Source organism: Tilletiopsis washingtonensis (assembly GCF_003144115.1).
Source record: "Tilletiopsis washingtonensis strain MCA 4186 unplaced genomic scaffold FA09scaffold_7, whole genome shotgun sequence".
In the NCBI taxonomy this organism is placed as follows: domain Eukaryota; kingdom Fungi; phylum Basidiomycota; class Exobasidiomycetes; order Entylomatales; genus Tilletiopsis; species Tilletiopsis washingtonensis.
In genome coordinates this window covers 332,506-345,910 of record NW_020312004.1, presented here as the reverse complement: position 1 = coordinate 345,910, position 13,405 = coordinate 332,506, and the positions used below count along the sequence as shown (strand labels likewise).

Genomic DNA, 13,405 nt, shown 5'->3' with positions numbered 1-13,405 from the left:
AGAGTGATGCCCGGCGCCACAGGGGTGCGGCCGCAAAGGGAAGGAGAGCCAGGCGGTAAACACCGCCTCGTCACGTCGCGTCACTCGAAGAGCCGCACCTGCCTGCTGCCGCGGCTCTGCTGCGGCACGCCAGCACAGCCCCGCCCGGCCTGCTGCGCACCGTATAAAGGCTGCGCCCCCGGCGCTGCTCCCTGCCTCCCGCCACCACCCTCTCCCGCTCCCCTGCGGCGCTCCGCCTCGGCCGTGTCGTGCGGGGTGAGCAGAGGCAACACAGCGCCCGCCCGAGCTGCGCTGAACTGATGCCTGCACCTCAGCCTCCTCGCTCCAGCGCCTGGAGGCCGTCGTCGCCGCCGTCGTCGTCGCCGCCGTCGTCGTCGCTGCTCGGGTGGCGCCTGTTGTGAGCACGGCCGCGACTGCGCATGCGCTGCACTTGACTGACGCCTGCCCCCGGCCCCCTTCTCCTCTCTCCCGCGCCCAGCCGCTGGCACCTACGCTCTGTCCACTGCCACGCACCGCCCTGCCTCAGCTCGCCGTCCGCGCACGTCGCACGCTGCTTCACTCCACCCCCAATCTCACTTCACACGCTCCTTTGCCTCTGCCCCCCGCCACCACACACCACACACATGTAACAGCGCATTACAAGCGTTGTCAGCACATCCCCCCAGCGGGGATGATAATGCGAAAGAGAAGAGCCGGTGCTGCTCTTGCGCAGCCCGCATCTTCATGCGCAGTGGATCCGTGATTGCTGGCTTGCTGGTTGTGAGCCTCTGAGTCTTGTTGAGCGTCTCCGTGGTCGTTGCGTCTGCGAGCGGGCGCCGCGCGAGCGAGGCTTGCCTCTGCGCGAGGCGGGGCGTGTGGTGTCTCGTGCGGGAAATTTCGAGGCGCCTCGGACCTCCACCGAGCAGCATGAGCTGCGCCGCTCCATCTTCCTGGCCCTCACACCGCCAGCCACTTCTCCACTCAACCCTTCACCAGCACGATGAGCGAGCGCTCGGAGCTCCTACGGCCGCGCCTCGTTGATCTCGCCGAGCTCGACGACGACGATGCCGGCTCGTCGGGCGCCGCGCTCAACTGGCCGCCTGCCGCGACTGCGTTCCGCCGCGCTCCGCCGCCCGTCGTCTCGGCTTCTAAGGCGCGCAGCAACACAGCAGACGCTCAGACTGGCTCGCGCTCAGCCGCAGCGACCTCGAGCACCACTCAGACTGCCTCATCCGCGCCTTCTGGCTCTGCACCGACGCCTCGCAAGTCGGTGCGCATCGCGCCCGAGTCGAGCAACGAGGTGCGCGAGATCGAGGCCAACTCGCGTGCTCGCCCCGCAGCCGAGTCTGCGGCGCCGCGCACCTCTCGCTTTGCGCAGCGTGCTGCTCAGCAGGCTAGCAGCTCCAGCTCCCCCTCACCGGGCTTCTCCTGGGCTCCAGGCCGCTTCACGCTGCCGCTCAACGGCGACGAGCATGCCGCACGTGTGGCTGATGAGGCAGATGAGGAAGAGGAGGAGGAGCTCGGTGCGCCGATCGAAGCTGCGGCGCCCGTCATGCGTGGGGTGCGGGAGCGCGTGCCAGGCGGAGCAGGAGCAGCCGCACAGCCAAAGGCCCCAGGCGAGAGCCGCTTCGCAGCGATGCGGCGACTCAATGCCGAGGGTGGCACGTCGGGAAGCAAGCCGACGGGCTTTCCGGCCGTCTCGCATCGCGACACGTCAAGCGACACGTCGAGCAGTGCTACAGATGCATCGACAAGCACGCAGTGGCTGGACGAAGATGGTCTACCCATGAGTGCCTTCCGGCGCGCAAGGCTGCAAGCGGCCGGCAAGGGCCCGCCAGCGCAGAAAGCCGCAAGCGTGGCCAAGCCAGCCGCTCCGGCTGCGACCTCGTCTTCATCTGCGCCTTCCACGTCGGCGCTGCCAGGCCAGGACATGGCGACGTCGCAACTCATGCGCGATGCAGACGCCGAGAATGAGCGCAAGGTGCAGCGGATGGACGCGGCGCAGGTCGAGTCGGAGCTCGAGGAGCTCAAGGCGCACTTTGGCGCCGAGATGCTGGAGCTACTGCGGGGTCGCAAGGCCGACACGCAGAAGACAGTGTCACAGGCTCCCGAGCTGCCGCTGCCGCAAGAGCCATCTCCCGCACCGCAGCCCTCTGCGTCCGCGGGCCCGAGCCGAGCCAAAGCAGCACCTGCCTCAAGCGACGCCGCCACGCCCGCCGACATCCACTCGCGCTACTTTCCCGACGAGCCGGCTGCGCCGTCCGGGCTGCAGTGGATGCTCGACCAGACGGCAGGCGCCGCAAACCCCGCGCCCGAGCCTGGCAGCACGACGCGCTTCGACTTTGAAGGCCGTGTAGTGCGACGCGGCGAGGCCCGGCCCGGTGAAGGCCTGCACCACCACGGCGCCGACGCCGACGCCGCTGGCTACACAGCCGCCGAGCTGCTGCATCTTGCACGCAGCACTGTGCCTGCACAGCGCGTCTCGGCGCTCAATACTCTGCAGCGCGTGTTGGAGACGCACGCTCAGCTACTCGGCATGCCGGCCGAGGCAGATCCGGTCGCCAGCGCTCTGGACGCCGCCCATGTAAGGCAACGCCTCGCGCTCACGGCCGTCTGGCTGCTGCGTGATCGCCAGCGCAGCGTACGTCTGGCTGCCCTGTTGGCGCTGCGTGCCGCCCTCGCGTCGGCGGCGAGAGGACCGGCACCTTTCGCAGCTGTCGAGGCGCCGCATCTGCCCGCGCCTGTGCGCGAGGAGACATTCGAGGTCGCCGTCAAGCGCGACATCGTTGACGGCACGCTGCGTGCCGGCCTCACTAGCGCCCTCACAATTGCATTGGCCGAAGCGCCCGAGCTCTGCGACGTCGCAGTCGACGTGCTCTACCTCGTCGCAAGCCATTCGCCATTTGCTGCGCACGCCGCAACCTCAGAAGCAGGGCTGCTCGAAGCGCTCGGCGAGCATGCTCTGCGCGCACGCGGCGAGCGTGCAAATGCACGCGCTTTGGATGTGCTGTTGCTCTGCGCGAGCGCAGACGTCGCCTCTGCTAGGCGAGTCGCTACTGGTCCGGCCTCGCAGCTGCTGCGCTACGTCGCGATGCCGCCCTGGCTGCTGGATGAAAGCACCACAGCTCACGCCTGGCTGCTTCTCACCGGCACGCTTCGTCTGCATGCCACGCTGGCGCGCTATGGGCTCGGAGCGCCATTGCTTGCCTCGGCATGGAGCAACATCGCCGCGCTCTTCACCTGGGCAACAGCCCGGGCCGCTCAGGCGATGCAGATGCAGCAACATGAGGCAGACTTCGTCGCTGCGCTCATGCAGCTCGCCGCCGCGTGGACGACTTGCGCTGCTGATCCCCACAGCACGACGCCTGCACACGCTGTGCAGTGGGCACAAGTCGAGACGTGGGGCGAGACGGCGCTCGAGGTGCTGACTGCCTTGGCGCGCTCAGTGGCTTCCGGCACCTCGCGCGACTGGCTCGCATCGGCTGGTCAGGCTGCGTGTCTCCTTCGCATCTGGCTGGCCGCTGCACAGAAGAAGGACGAGACTGCGCGCGCGAGACACCTTTCCGCGCTTGCTTCCTCGACGAATTCGCTTGCAACGATCAGCGAGGCAGTCTGCGCAGCACTGCAAGAAGCCTCTTCGTGTAATGCTGCGCAGCCCTTTTGGCGCCACGGTCAGGCGCGTGCCCTTCGACTCGCAAGGGCCGCGAGTGCAGGCACGGAGGTGGCCCGTCTGTGCATCGCGGCTCAGCTCGAGGCTCCGCCTGTGCTGGCCGAGGCGGCTCAGCGTCTGCTCAGAAGCGGCGTCTGGCACGAGCTAGATCATGAAGGCGCACTCGCCACGGGCTCGGCCGGTGTGAGACAGACGCTTGTGTGCTTCTGCGCCGCGGCAGGCCTCGGCGAGAGGAGCGACAAGACGGTCTCGCCGGCCATCCTGAGCCTGCTCCGGCCGGGTGACGAGCAGACGGCTCTACAGATCGTGGAGCAATATTTCGCGCTGGACGACGCGCAAGTCCTGCGTCCGTTCATGGCTGAGAGTCTGCGGATCCCTCTCAACGCGCAGGGTCTGCCTCACTACGCGCCGGAAGTCGGCTCGCAAGGGGCGATTGCACGGACGGCGACGCTGTTTCTGGCGCTTCCGCCGCAGCCACCAAGCGAGGACGAGGAGCTCGCCGTGGAGGGCAGCGAAGACGAGCCGCAGACCCGCAAGCAGAACGCCCACGACGTCGATCCGATCTCGGGCGCGCGTCTGTGGCGCAGCGCCACGAGCGGTCTGCCGCTCCGTCGCGACTGGACGTTGCAGGCGCTCGATGATCTGCTGCACAGCGGCGACTGCGCTGCCCTCAACCGGCCAAACGCCCTGCCGGAGGCGTGGGATGCAAACGAACGGCAGCTGGTGCAGGCCACGTTGGAGCTCACGCTGCGCAGCACAACTCGCGCGATGCAGAGCGCTGCCGGCGAGAGTGGCACGGTGGCTGCGTCGTTGCCGTCGGCGTCGGAGATCCTGCTCGGCATCTGCAAGGTGTTCCTGCTCGAGGCCGACACGACTCCGAACCCGCGCGCCTCGGGCGCTGCGACCGGGCGCGATCTGTTCCGCGATGCGACCATTGCGCCTCTTCTCGACGACCTCTTCGCGCTGAGCCGGCAGCTGGCGCAGCTGCCTTCAGCTCGCGTTGATTCATTGGAGCAGGCGGCGCAGCGCGATGGCGCGCCCTTCTACCAGCTCTACACGGACCTGCTCGGCCTCTACGACAGCATCTCATTTGGCGATGCGCGCTTCGGCAAGGCACTGCTGGCGCCTCTACCCATGTCGTACGCGCCAGACTACCGCAAGCTGCTCTGGGGCGACTATGCGCATCTGCTGCCGACGCTGCGCATCGCCCTAGACGAGGCGCCGTGCGAGAGTGCGCTGGGCTTTGCGGCGTACCTGGAGCCCAGAGAGACGGACACCGACATGCTGCGGCGCTACGCCGCGGCGCTGCTCGGCGGTCGTCTCACGCCGCAAGGCTCGCCGCTGCTGCATCGCATCGCCACGCATCACCTCGCCGCGGCGCTGTGGACCGCGCCCGACGGCCACCCCGACGCCGTGCTGGCGCGCCGCCTCTTCTCAGGCGCACCGAGCGGCGCAGCAGTGCAGCTGCGCGAGTTGCTCGTGCGCTACGACGTGCAGGCTGCAAGGACAGAGGAGGAGCCGACGGCGCAATCGCCCAGCGTGCCGCAGGAGATTGTGCGGCAGCGCGAGGAAGCCTTGACGCGGGCGCTTGCCGCCTGAGAAGACGAGCAATGCACACTGCTCTCGCTCCTTCGAGTGATAGAATTAGCGGCCAAATTGCGATAGGAGGGAGGGAGAAGGGGATGGCGCATTGGCGCTTCTAGTGCTTGCGCAGCGCCTCCGTCGTCGCCTTGAGATCCAGGCCGAGGGTGCGGGCGATGAATGCTCCGATCTGCACAGAGACAGCACGGGGTCAGCCTTGTCTCGCCGCCGCAGAAGCGATCATGCGGGACTCACGTCGATGTTCTCGATGTTGCCGCGCAGCTCGTCGCTGCGATGGCCATGCGCATGCACCGGAATGTCGACGCCCGTGTGGCCCGCTTCATCGCGGGGGGGAAGCAGGCATCGTCAGCGTTTCCCTCTCCCGAGCTTACGCATCGCTCTGCGGGCGAGGGGGGGAACTCACTGGTGCTCCATCCCACCTCCGCGCGTCGACTGATGCAGTCCGCAATCACCTTTCGCGCCTCGTCGGCCGTGTTGATGGGCGGCACGAAGCTTGCGCTCGCGTGCTCTCCTCCGTCGGGCGTCGTCTCCTTGATCGACTGCAGCACGCGCTCCACCTCCTCGTGCGTCGCGGCGCCGCCGTGCGGCGCATCGCCGACGAAGCCGGCGCCCTTGCCGAGCGTCTCGCGCGCAATGAAGGCACGCACGTCGGCCGCAGAGGGACGCGGCACGGCGCGAGCAAAGGCGATGAGCTGCGCAGAGAGGGCACTGGCGGAGGCGGTGGGACGCAGAAGCACGGAGGGGTGGTAGGCGTAGTCTGGTGTCCCCCCGCGAAAGCGGATCAGCGAGCGAAGGGAAGTGAGAAGGAGAAAAGGAGGAGAAAGACGCACTGGGATACGCGGCGCTCAACTGCCGACCGAGCGTCAAGCCGCCAGTCTCGTGGTCGCTAGTGCCTGTGGGGGGTAGCCGCATTTGCGTCAACGTAGAGCGCGCCCCGGGGCAGGACTCGAGGCGACTCACTGATCAACACGCTCCTCTCTCCCCGCTTGTTGGCCGCGTCCACCCACTCCCTCACCGCCTGAATCGCCTCTTGATACGCGACAATCTCCCGCACATGCGTCGCCGGATCATTCATGTGTCCTCCCAGATCGATCTGCGAGCCTTCGATCATGAGGAGCAGTCCCTTCTTGTTGCTCTTGCTCTCGCTGAGCAGGCGCAGCGCCGAGAGTGCGAGGGACTTGAGAGGCGGGAATGCGGCGCGCAGAGAAGAAGGCAGGGAGAGGCGGTCGATCTCGTAGGGCGTGTTGCTGGGCGAGAGGAGCGTGAGGAGTGGAGTCTTTGCGTGTGCGAAGAGATCGTCGTTGAGGCTCGTCGTCGAGAGGGAGTCGAGGTGGGGCATTGCCTGCTGCGAGGCCTTCTCTGCATGCGCCGCGACGGCCAGCTCGGAAGAGACGTTGAATGCCTTGCCGAAGCGGACGTCCCAGCCTTGGCGCTGCGCGAGCGCGACGAGGTCGGCATCGTCGCTGCGGCAGCTCTGCGCGTGCGCGCGAGGCAGGTACAGACAGCCGCCGCCGCCGATTGCCAGATCGAGCGGCGCCGTCAAGGGTGCGGTGCCCGGGCCCAGATCGACACTGACGTTGACGGCGGCGGCATCGTGCCCGAGCGAGTGCAGCGCAATGAGCGGCTCCTGTGCGCGCGAGGCGACGTGCGAGATGAAGGCGCCGGGTGTCTGTGTGTTGCCAGCGTCAAGTCAGCCTTGCGTCTCCATGCATGCGGCGAGAGACATGAAGCGGCGCTCTCTACGTACAGCATCCGTCAGCCGGCTCGTCACCACCACGCCCGTGCTCCAGCCCTTGAGCTTGGCCGCCTCAAAGACGGTGCCGCACGCGCGTCCCTCTGCATCGACGCCAATGGCGCCGTTGTAGCTCTTGGCGCCGCACGCAAAGGCCGTGGCGCCGGCGGCACTGTCGGTGATGAGGCTGTCTGCGCTGGCGGAGCGATGGGAGCCGACGAGCAGCCGGTCGAGGGGCGTGTGGGGGAGAATGTTGTGCGTGGTGTGGGCGTGCTCGAGGAGCGAGAGGGCGGCGCGTCCGAGCGTCTCGGAGGCGGGCCCGTAGCCGTCGGAGATCATGAGGATGACGTTGAGCTTGGAGGTGTGCTTGCCGTGCCGGTGGTGCGTGAGGGGCGAGAGGTGCGGAGGCACGTGAGGCAGCAGAAGGCAGAGCAGGCCGAGTGCGCCGAGGAGCGGCAGCAGCGCACGCAGCCGGCGCGCGAGGCGCGAGGCGCCGGAGGAGGCGACCGAGGCGCGGCGTGCCAGTGCCGGACGAGGCAGCGCGCTCGAGGCAGGCGAGGCCTTCTCCATCGTGTGCGGCGGGGAGAGTGGTGGTGGGGGTGCAAAGACAACGGCGGCGCGCATGGCACGAGACGCCGGCGCCACGCCAGCAGCAGGCGATGCCTCCACTCGCGCGCGCGTCGTGGCCGTGCGCGACTCACCAAGACTCGGCCTCGACGTCGACGGCCAGGCGCCCCGTTCCTTGCAGCCCTCACACCCCCAGCGCCTCTGTGCTCGACGCCGCCTCTGTCGCGCTGCACTCGGCCAGCACCACCCGCGGCGCCATGGCCTCCTCCGCAGCCGCCAGCGCCGCCGAGGAGCTGGCGGCGCTCTCCCTCGCCGCGCCCGCCTCACTCGCCTCGCTCCTGCCGCTGCTGCACCCCGCCGCCTCGGCCGCGCAGCTGCGCACCGCGCATCTCGCCCTCGCCCAGCTCGCCGGCCTCTCCTTCTCCACTGCGCCCACTCCGCTGGCCACGCCTGGCCCGCAGGAGCGCATTGGTGCCGAAGAAGGTCGCGTGCTGCGCGATGCGCTCGCCTCCTCGGCAGCAGAGCGCCTTGCTGCACTGCGCGCACTCGGCATCCTCGCCGGCCTGGCGCCCGACGTGCTGCTGCCGCTCCTCGCTACGCTCCTCCCCTCTCTGCTCGATGCCGGCTCGGCGCCCGACCACGCCGCGCTCCTCATCGCCGCCTTTCTCTCCACGCTCGCCTCGCACGCCGCGGCACGCGCCGCACTGCGCGAGCACCAGGCGGTGGGCGAGTGGTGCGACGGCTGGCTCGACACGGCAGAGCTGGGCGGCGGTGGCAAGCAGGAAGCATCGACGAAGGACATCGCTCTGCTCGCAGGTCTGGCGCGCGTCAAGCTGGGCCCGGCCGCGGCGCCCACGGCACCTCCCGCACTGCAGGAAGAGGAGATTGGCAGTGCCGAAGCGAAAGCTGAGGCCAAGCTGAGGGCCCAGGAGAAGAGAAATCGCGAGAAGGAGGCGCAACGAGAGTGGGAGAGGAAGGAGGTCGAGGAGCTTCGAGCATCGTTGTTGGCGTTGGCCAAGGCGCGTCTTCTCCTGTCGCACTCGCACAAGGAGGCAGCGGCGGAGAGCAAGCCGACGCAAGAGGAGGCCGGGCTGCCATTTGACGAGGAGATCAAGCACGCCACTTTCATGGCTGCACTCGAAGCATTGGCCCATCTGAGCGCACACATGAAGCAAGCGATCGTCTCGGACGCGCCGCTCCTTGAACGGCTCTGCTCGCCCTCGCTCCTCGGCTCGAGCGTCTCTCGAAGACCCGTCTTTCCGCAACGACTCGGCGCAGCAGCCAGCGGCGCTCCCTCTTCTTCATACGAAGCCGATCCCACGCGTCCTGCCTCGCGCACCGCAGATGGAGCAGCGCTGTACGCACTGGCCTCCATCCTCTGTGCCCTCGTTGCTCCGCCTCCCATTCTCAGCGCCCAGGAGGCGCAACTGGCCGCGCTGCGCGCCAAGGCCTCCAACGTGGCGCTTGCGCCGCGGGAAGATGCCGCTGCAGCAGAGGCGCGCGCACTCAAGGTGCTGGCTGCGGGCGGAGCGGCGACGCTTGTGCGGCTGGTGGCGCACTCGACCGAGTCCAAAGCGACGCAAGAGGCGTGCGCGAGTGCCTTTTTGGGTCTTGCGGCTCCTCAGACGCGAGCCAGCCGCGCGCAGATCGCGCGCGAAGGCGGCGCAAAGGCACTCTTGGCTCTCTGCTCGCTCGCCTCCTCTTCGTCGTCTGCCTCCTCGGAGGCGCAAGAGGAACAGCGCGCCACACTCGCCCTGCTGCCGATGCAAGCTCTCGCTCGCCTGTGCATCTCTCTGCCCACGCCCGCGCTCTTCAATGCTCCCGCCGCGCCGCTTCGCCCGCTCGCTCGACTGTTCCTCGACGCTCTGGCGTCGCCATTGCAGCGCTTCGAGGCCTGCCTGGCGCTGACCAACCTCGCCTCGCTGCCCGGGCTCGCGGGCGACGTCGCAAAGGCATCACACGAAGGCGTCTCGGTGGAACAAGCGCTGCGCGAGCGCATCGTGGCGGCGCATCGCATGGAGAGACGAGCGGCGGTAGAGCTGCTCTGCAATCTGGCGCAGGATGAGCAAGTGCGAGCGATCTGGAGCGGCGAAGTGGAGGATGAAGCTGTGGCGCAAGGCTCGACGAGCGCCACGACGACGGCCGCGCCTGCAGCTACGGCGTCGGCGGCGCCGGCGGCGGCGGCAAAAGGCAGACTGCACGTCTTGCTCGCTCTTTGCGCGCCCTCGACCTCTTCTTCCGATGAGCACGACGGCGACGAGCAAGCCGACGCGGAGCAGGGCACGGCGACGGAGTCGACGCTGCAGACTCGGCTCGCGGCCTCTGGCGCCCTGGCCACGCTGCTCTCTTCGCCCTCGGCCTGCAGCCGCCTGCTCTCGCTGCGCGCCTCCAGTCTCGCCATCCTTGCGCGGCTGCTCGAGCCTACTGTCGAGCCGCGCGAGAGGGCGGGAGCGAGGGTCCGGACGCTGGAGGAGGAAGAGTCGGAGAAGCAGGAGAAGCAGGCGCGAGAGAAGGAGCGCCTCGCCGAGGCGCACGACGCGCAATCCGCGGGCGAGGCGCAGATGGAACATGTGAGGCGCGACTTGAGGCTCCGAGCGGCGGCGGCCATGGGCTGCGTGGCGCAGTATACCGCTTGGCTGCGCCAAGGCGGTGGGAGCGATGGAGGCGCCGGCGAGGCGCAGCAGCAGCAGCAGCAGCTGAGGCACATGCAGGCCAAGCTGGGCGCGGCCGCGTGGCTCGAGGCGCTGAGGCAGAGACAGGCGGAGAAGGGAGACGTGGGCGCCATGTGCCACGAGGCACTGGGCTTGTTTGCGAGCGTGGGGGTGCAATGACACACAAAGCCCCCCCCCCCCCCCCCCTCTCTCTCTATCACACTCTCTGCTGTGTTCGCTCCCGACGAAGAAGCGCTGCCCCCAGTCGAGATTGCCGCCCGTCTCATGGGGCAAGACAGAGGGGTGTGAGGCCGACTCTTCTCGGCCCACTGGCAGGCCCATCGATGGCTTTCCCCCCCCCCCACGCTATCCCACTCCGCTTCTCCTAACCATCCCCTCAGCGTGAGATCGCATCTCACATCAAGGGCTGCCCTGCAGTTCGTGCGTTACGTGGTCTAAATTTTCAGTGAAAGGCCCAGACCCAGCGGACAGCGGACGGGAGAGAAGTGTGTGTGTGTGTGTGGGTGCGAGAAGAGAAGAGTCGATGGTTCAGTCGGACGCATTGAGGGGGTGAGAGGGAGTGCGGGGGGCAAGAGAGCCAAGTGTGTGCTCTGTATTAGGGAAGAGAGGGCGAGAGGGGGGGGGGGGACATGCCGAGTGAGAAGAAGAGAGCAGGAGGAGGAGAAGGGCGATCCTACACGACGCCCCAGAAGTCCTCGAGTGCACAGCAGAACTGTTTGAGGCGGGGTTAGCGAATGGGCATCCGAACTGGGTTGGTTTCCTCTCTCTCTCTGCCGCAGCTCCTTTTTTTCTTGTCGCGCGCAAAAAAGGGGCAGGGGGAAGGGGGGGAAGCCCAAGACTCACCTTGCCACATGCGACACTGGCGCTCAGGCTGTACTCGGAGATCGAAATCTTCTCGTCGACGACGGCGTCGGCAAAGCTGTCCTGGCCGTGCGCCATGGCGCCGACAAAGACGGCAATGCTGTGGTCTGCGGGAATCGAGGTGGCGAGATAGGAGGAGAGGCGCTGCACGGGCGCATCGAAGGAGAGGGCTGCACAAAAGAGAGAGGGCCAAGTGTCAGCCCAGGATGGGCAGTGGTGCGGGCGTAGGCGGAGAGGGGGCAAAGGAGAGGGGCATGACAACCACCACCACAACGCACTGATCTTGCGAGTGTTGGGCGGGAAATGCTCCGTCACCGGATTGCGAATGACCTTGAGCAGCTTCTCGCTGCCCTTGACGCTGCGGATGGAGAGCTTGTGCAGCAGTTGCACTGAGGGAAGGGGGGGGGAGAGAAGGCGTTAGCTATGCGGACCGCGCGCAGGGAGAAAACAAGCAAGCGAGGGACCACCGGGCTCGGCTAGACGGACAAGGCAGCAAAGCACCCTTTCGCAGAGCGCACGCTCTCGGCCTGCCAGTGCACCAAGGTCCTTCACACTCACCCATCAAGCCACTGAACCGCTTGAACGTCCTCGGAATGCGCACGTGCGGGTTGACCTCGATCAAGACGCCGCGTGCCGTGTGGATGTAGACTTGCAAGAGGCCGGCCTTGTTCAGCGGCGAATCGAGCAGCGTGAGGAGACACTGTGGAAACGCGCGCGGGGGGGGAGGGGGGTGTCAGCGCGGGGGAGGGTGGGCAGTTGAGAGGGAAAGTGATGCTGCGAAGAAACTGCGAAAGACTCCAACTTGACTCCCCTCCGAGAGACATCAAGGTTTGCTACGCCGCTGGGAGCGGCCCGCCAGCTCTTGCTTTCTCTCTCTCTCTCTCCCGCACTCAGCTCTCTCTCTCTCAAACTCACCTGGTGTGTAATGTCCGGTCTGGCCTCTGCAATGTCCCTTCCCATCTTTGCCAGTACTCGCTGATGATCATCGCAGTTCAACAGCGCATACTTGTCGCCTTCCGTCTTACTCCTCCCTCTCCCTGCGCTTCCTCCTTGCGCGGGCGCGGCACTGCTGCTGCCGCTGCTCATCTTGTACGTCTCGAGACACGCCTGTTCCAGCACGACGATGAGGTGCGGCTGCTTTGCACGCTCAGTGGCCGTCTTGGGCGGCTTGGCGGCCACGGGCACCATGTCTGCGCCGGCACGCGCACGCTTGGCAAACGCCGCGGCGGCCGAGGAAGGCAGCGGCGCGGGCGAGGAAGAGCCGGGCTTGGGCGGCAGCGCGTGCCGCAGCACCGGCGCGCGCGGAGCAGGCTGTTGCAGCGGATGAGGAGGCACGCTGGATGCCATGGCGACGTCTTCTTCCTTCTTCACCGCGCCATTGCTACTCTCAGCGGCGGCAGAGGGCGACGCAGTGCGCGAAGAGGGCAGCGGCGCAATGGTGCGGTACGACGTGTGCGCCGTGCCGCTGGCCTGCCGTGCCGCGCTGTCGTCGCCCGCGCCCGACGAGGAGTCGGCGTCGGAGAGGGCGTACTCGGAGGAAGAGGAGGCCATTTCGGCGGCTGCTGAGTGAGGGTGGGTGAGGCGGGGAAAGGAAAGAGACGTAGGCGCGCGGAGGTGAAAGTTGAAGCAAGGCTTTGCAGCGCCGTTGTAAGCGCTGATTAGCACTGCGTGGTGAGGTCACGTGGGCTGCGCCCTTGCCTGCTTTCCCGGCCGCCCGCCGCGCTTCTTGCTGCTGACGCTCGCGCCTTCGAGCTTCCTGTCCCAACCCATCTCCACCCTGGGCTCATCCTCGCCCAGCATGTCTCTCCCCTCGCCCGGCTCCACCTCTTCCATCCTGCGGCATCTGCTGCATCTGCGTCCCTCGCCGCGCGGGCAGCAGGGCGGGCGCTTCTCGGCCGCAGGGCCCACGCATGCGCGCTCGCGCGACAAGTGGGTGCCGCAAAAGGACAGAGTCCCCTTTGCCAACATCGTCGTCGGCGACTGGGTGCGCCTGCGCAGGGGACGCAAGATTGACGACGGCAAAGGAGGCGTGTTTAAGGGAGAGGGCAAAGTGGTCAGCGTCGATCGAGAGAAGAATCTCGTGTGGCTGAACAACGAGGTGAGCCTGCGGTGCGACGCTCAGCCTCACTCAGAGAGAGAGAGAGAGAGACAAAGGCCTGAGCTTGGCTCTCTCCACTGGCGAGACGGCGCGGGTCGGCGCTTCTACGAGTTGCAGTGAGGCGCAGCCAGGGCGCGGGGGGCCAGCTGCGTCGTGCGCGTGCGAGGGCTCTTGTGATGCGCCTCCTGCGCCTTGCTGCGCACGGCGAGCAGACATAAGCAAAG

General features: G+C 67.5%; 5 protein-coding genes across 5 annotated transcripts in view; 3 read left to right on the top strand and 2 right to left on the bottom strand.

Moving 5' to 3' along the window:
- Window positions 1-934: 934 nt before the first annotated feature.
- Window positions 935-5,381, top strand: FA09DRAFT_329028 (hypothetical protein). Its single transcript, XM_025742003.1, has one exon. The coding sequence runs from the start codon at window positions 980-982 to the stop codon at window positions 5,246-5,248; it is 4,269 nt and encodes a 1,422-aa protein (XP_025599353.1). The 5' UTR covers window positions 935-979; the 3' UTR covers window positions 5,249-5,381.
- On the bottom strand, window positions 5,349-7,553 carry FA09DRAFT_295970 (alkaline phosphatase-like protein; the record flags this gene model as incomplete). The annotated part of the gene is made up of 6 exons (XM_025740149.1): window positions 5,349-5,420; window positions 5,486-5,568; window positions 5,655-6,008; window positions 6,082-6,144; window positions 6,212-6,920; window positions 6,999-7,553. The coding sequence occupies 6 exons, from the start codon at window positions 7,551-7,553 to the stop codon at window positions 5,349-5,351; spliced, it is 1,836 nt and encodes a 611-aa protein (XP_025599352.1).
- Window positions 7,554-7,734: 181 nt separating this feature from the next.
- Window positions 7,735-10,409, top strand: FA09DRAFT_329026 (hypothetical protein). Its single transcript, XM_025742002.1, has one exon. It carries the CDS (start codon window positions 7,808-7,810, stop codon window positions 10,379-10,381), a length of 2,574 nt encoding a protein of 857 aa, XP_025599351.1. The 5' UTR covers window positions 7,735-7,807; the 3' UTR covers window positions 10,382-10,409.
- Window positions 10,410-10,837: 428 nt separating this feature from the next.
- Window positions 10,838-12,690, bottom strand: FA09DRAFT_329025 (Nep1-domain-containing protein). Its single transcript, XM_025742001.1, has 5 exons — window positions 11,999-12,690; window positions 11,642-11,783; window positions 11,362-11,472; window positions 11,066-11,253; window positions 10,838-10,934 (listed from the first exon to the last, which is right to left on the bottom strand). The coding sequence occupies exons 1-5, from the start codon at window positions 12,632-12,634 to the stop codon at window positions 10,896-10,898; spliced, it is 1,116 nt and encodes a 371-aa protein (XP_025599350.1). The 5' UTR covers window positions 12,635-12,690; the 3' UTR covers window positions 10,838-10,895.
- Window positions 12,691-12,881: 191 nt separating this feature from the next.
- The window catches only part of FA09DRAFT_359678 (hypothetical protein), a gene marked incomplete at both ends in the record, with an annotated part of 1,891 nt that continues 1,367 nt past the window's right edge, over window positions 12,882-13,405 (top strand). Inside the window, one exon of the mRNA XM_025745149.1 lies at window positions 12,882-13,181. Coding sequence (XP_025599349.1) covers window positions 12,882-13,181 — 300 coding nt within the window. The remainder of the gene's footprint in view (window positions 13,182-13,405) is intronic.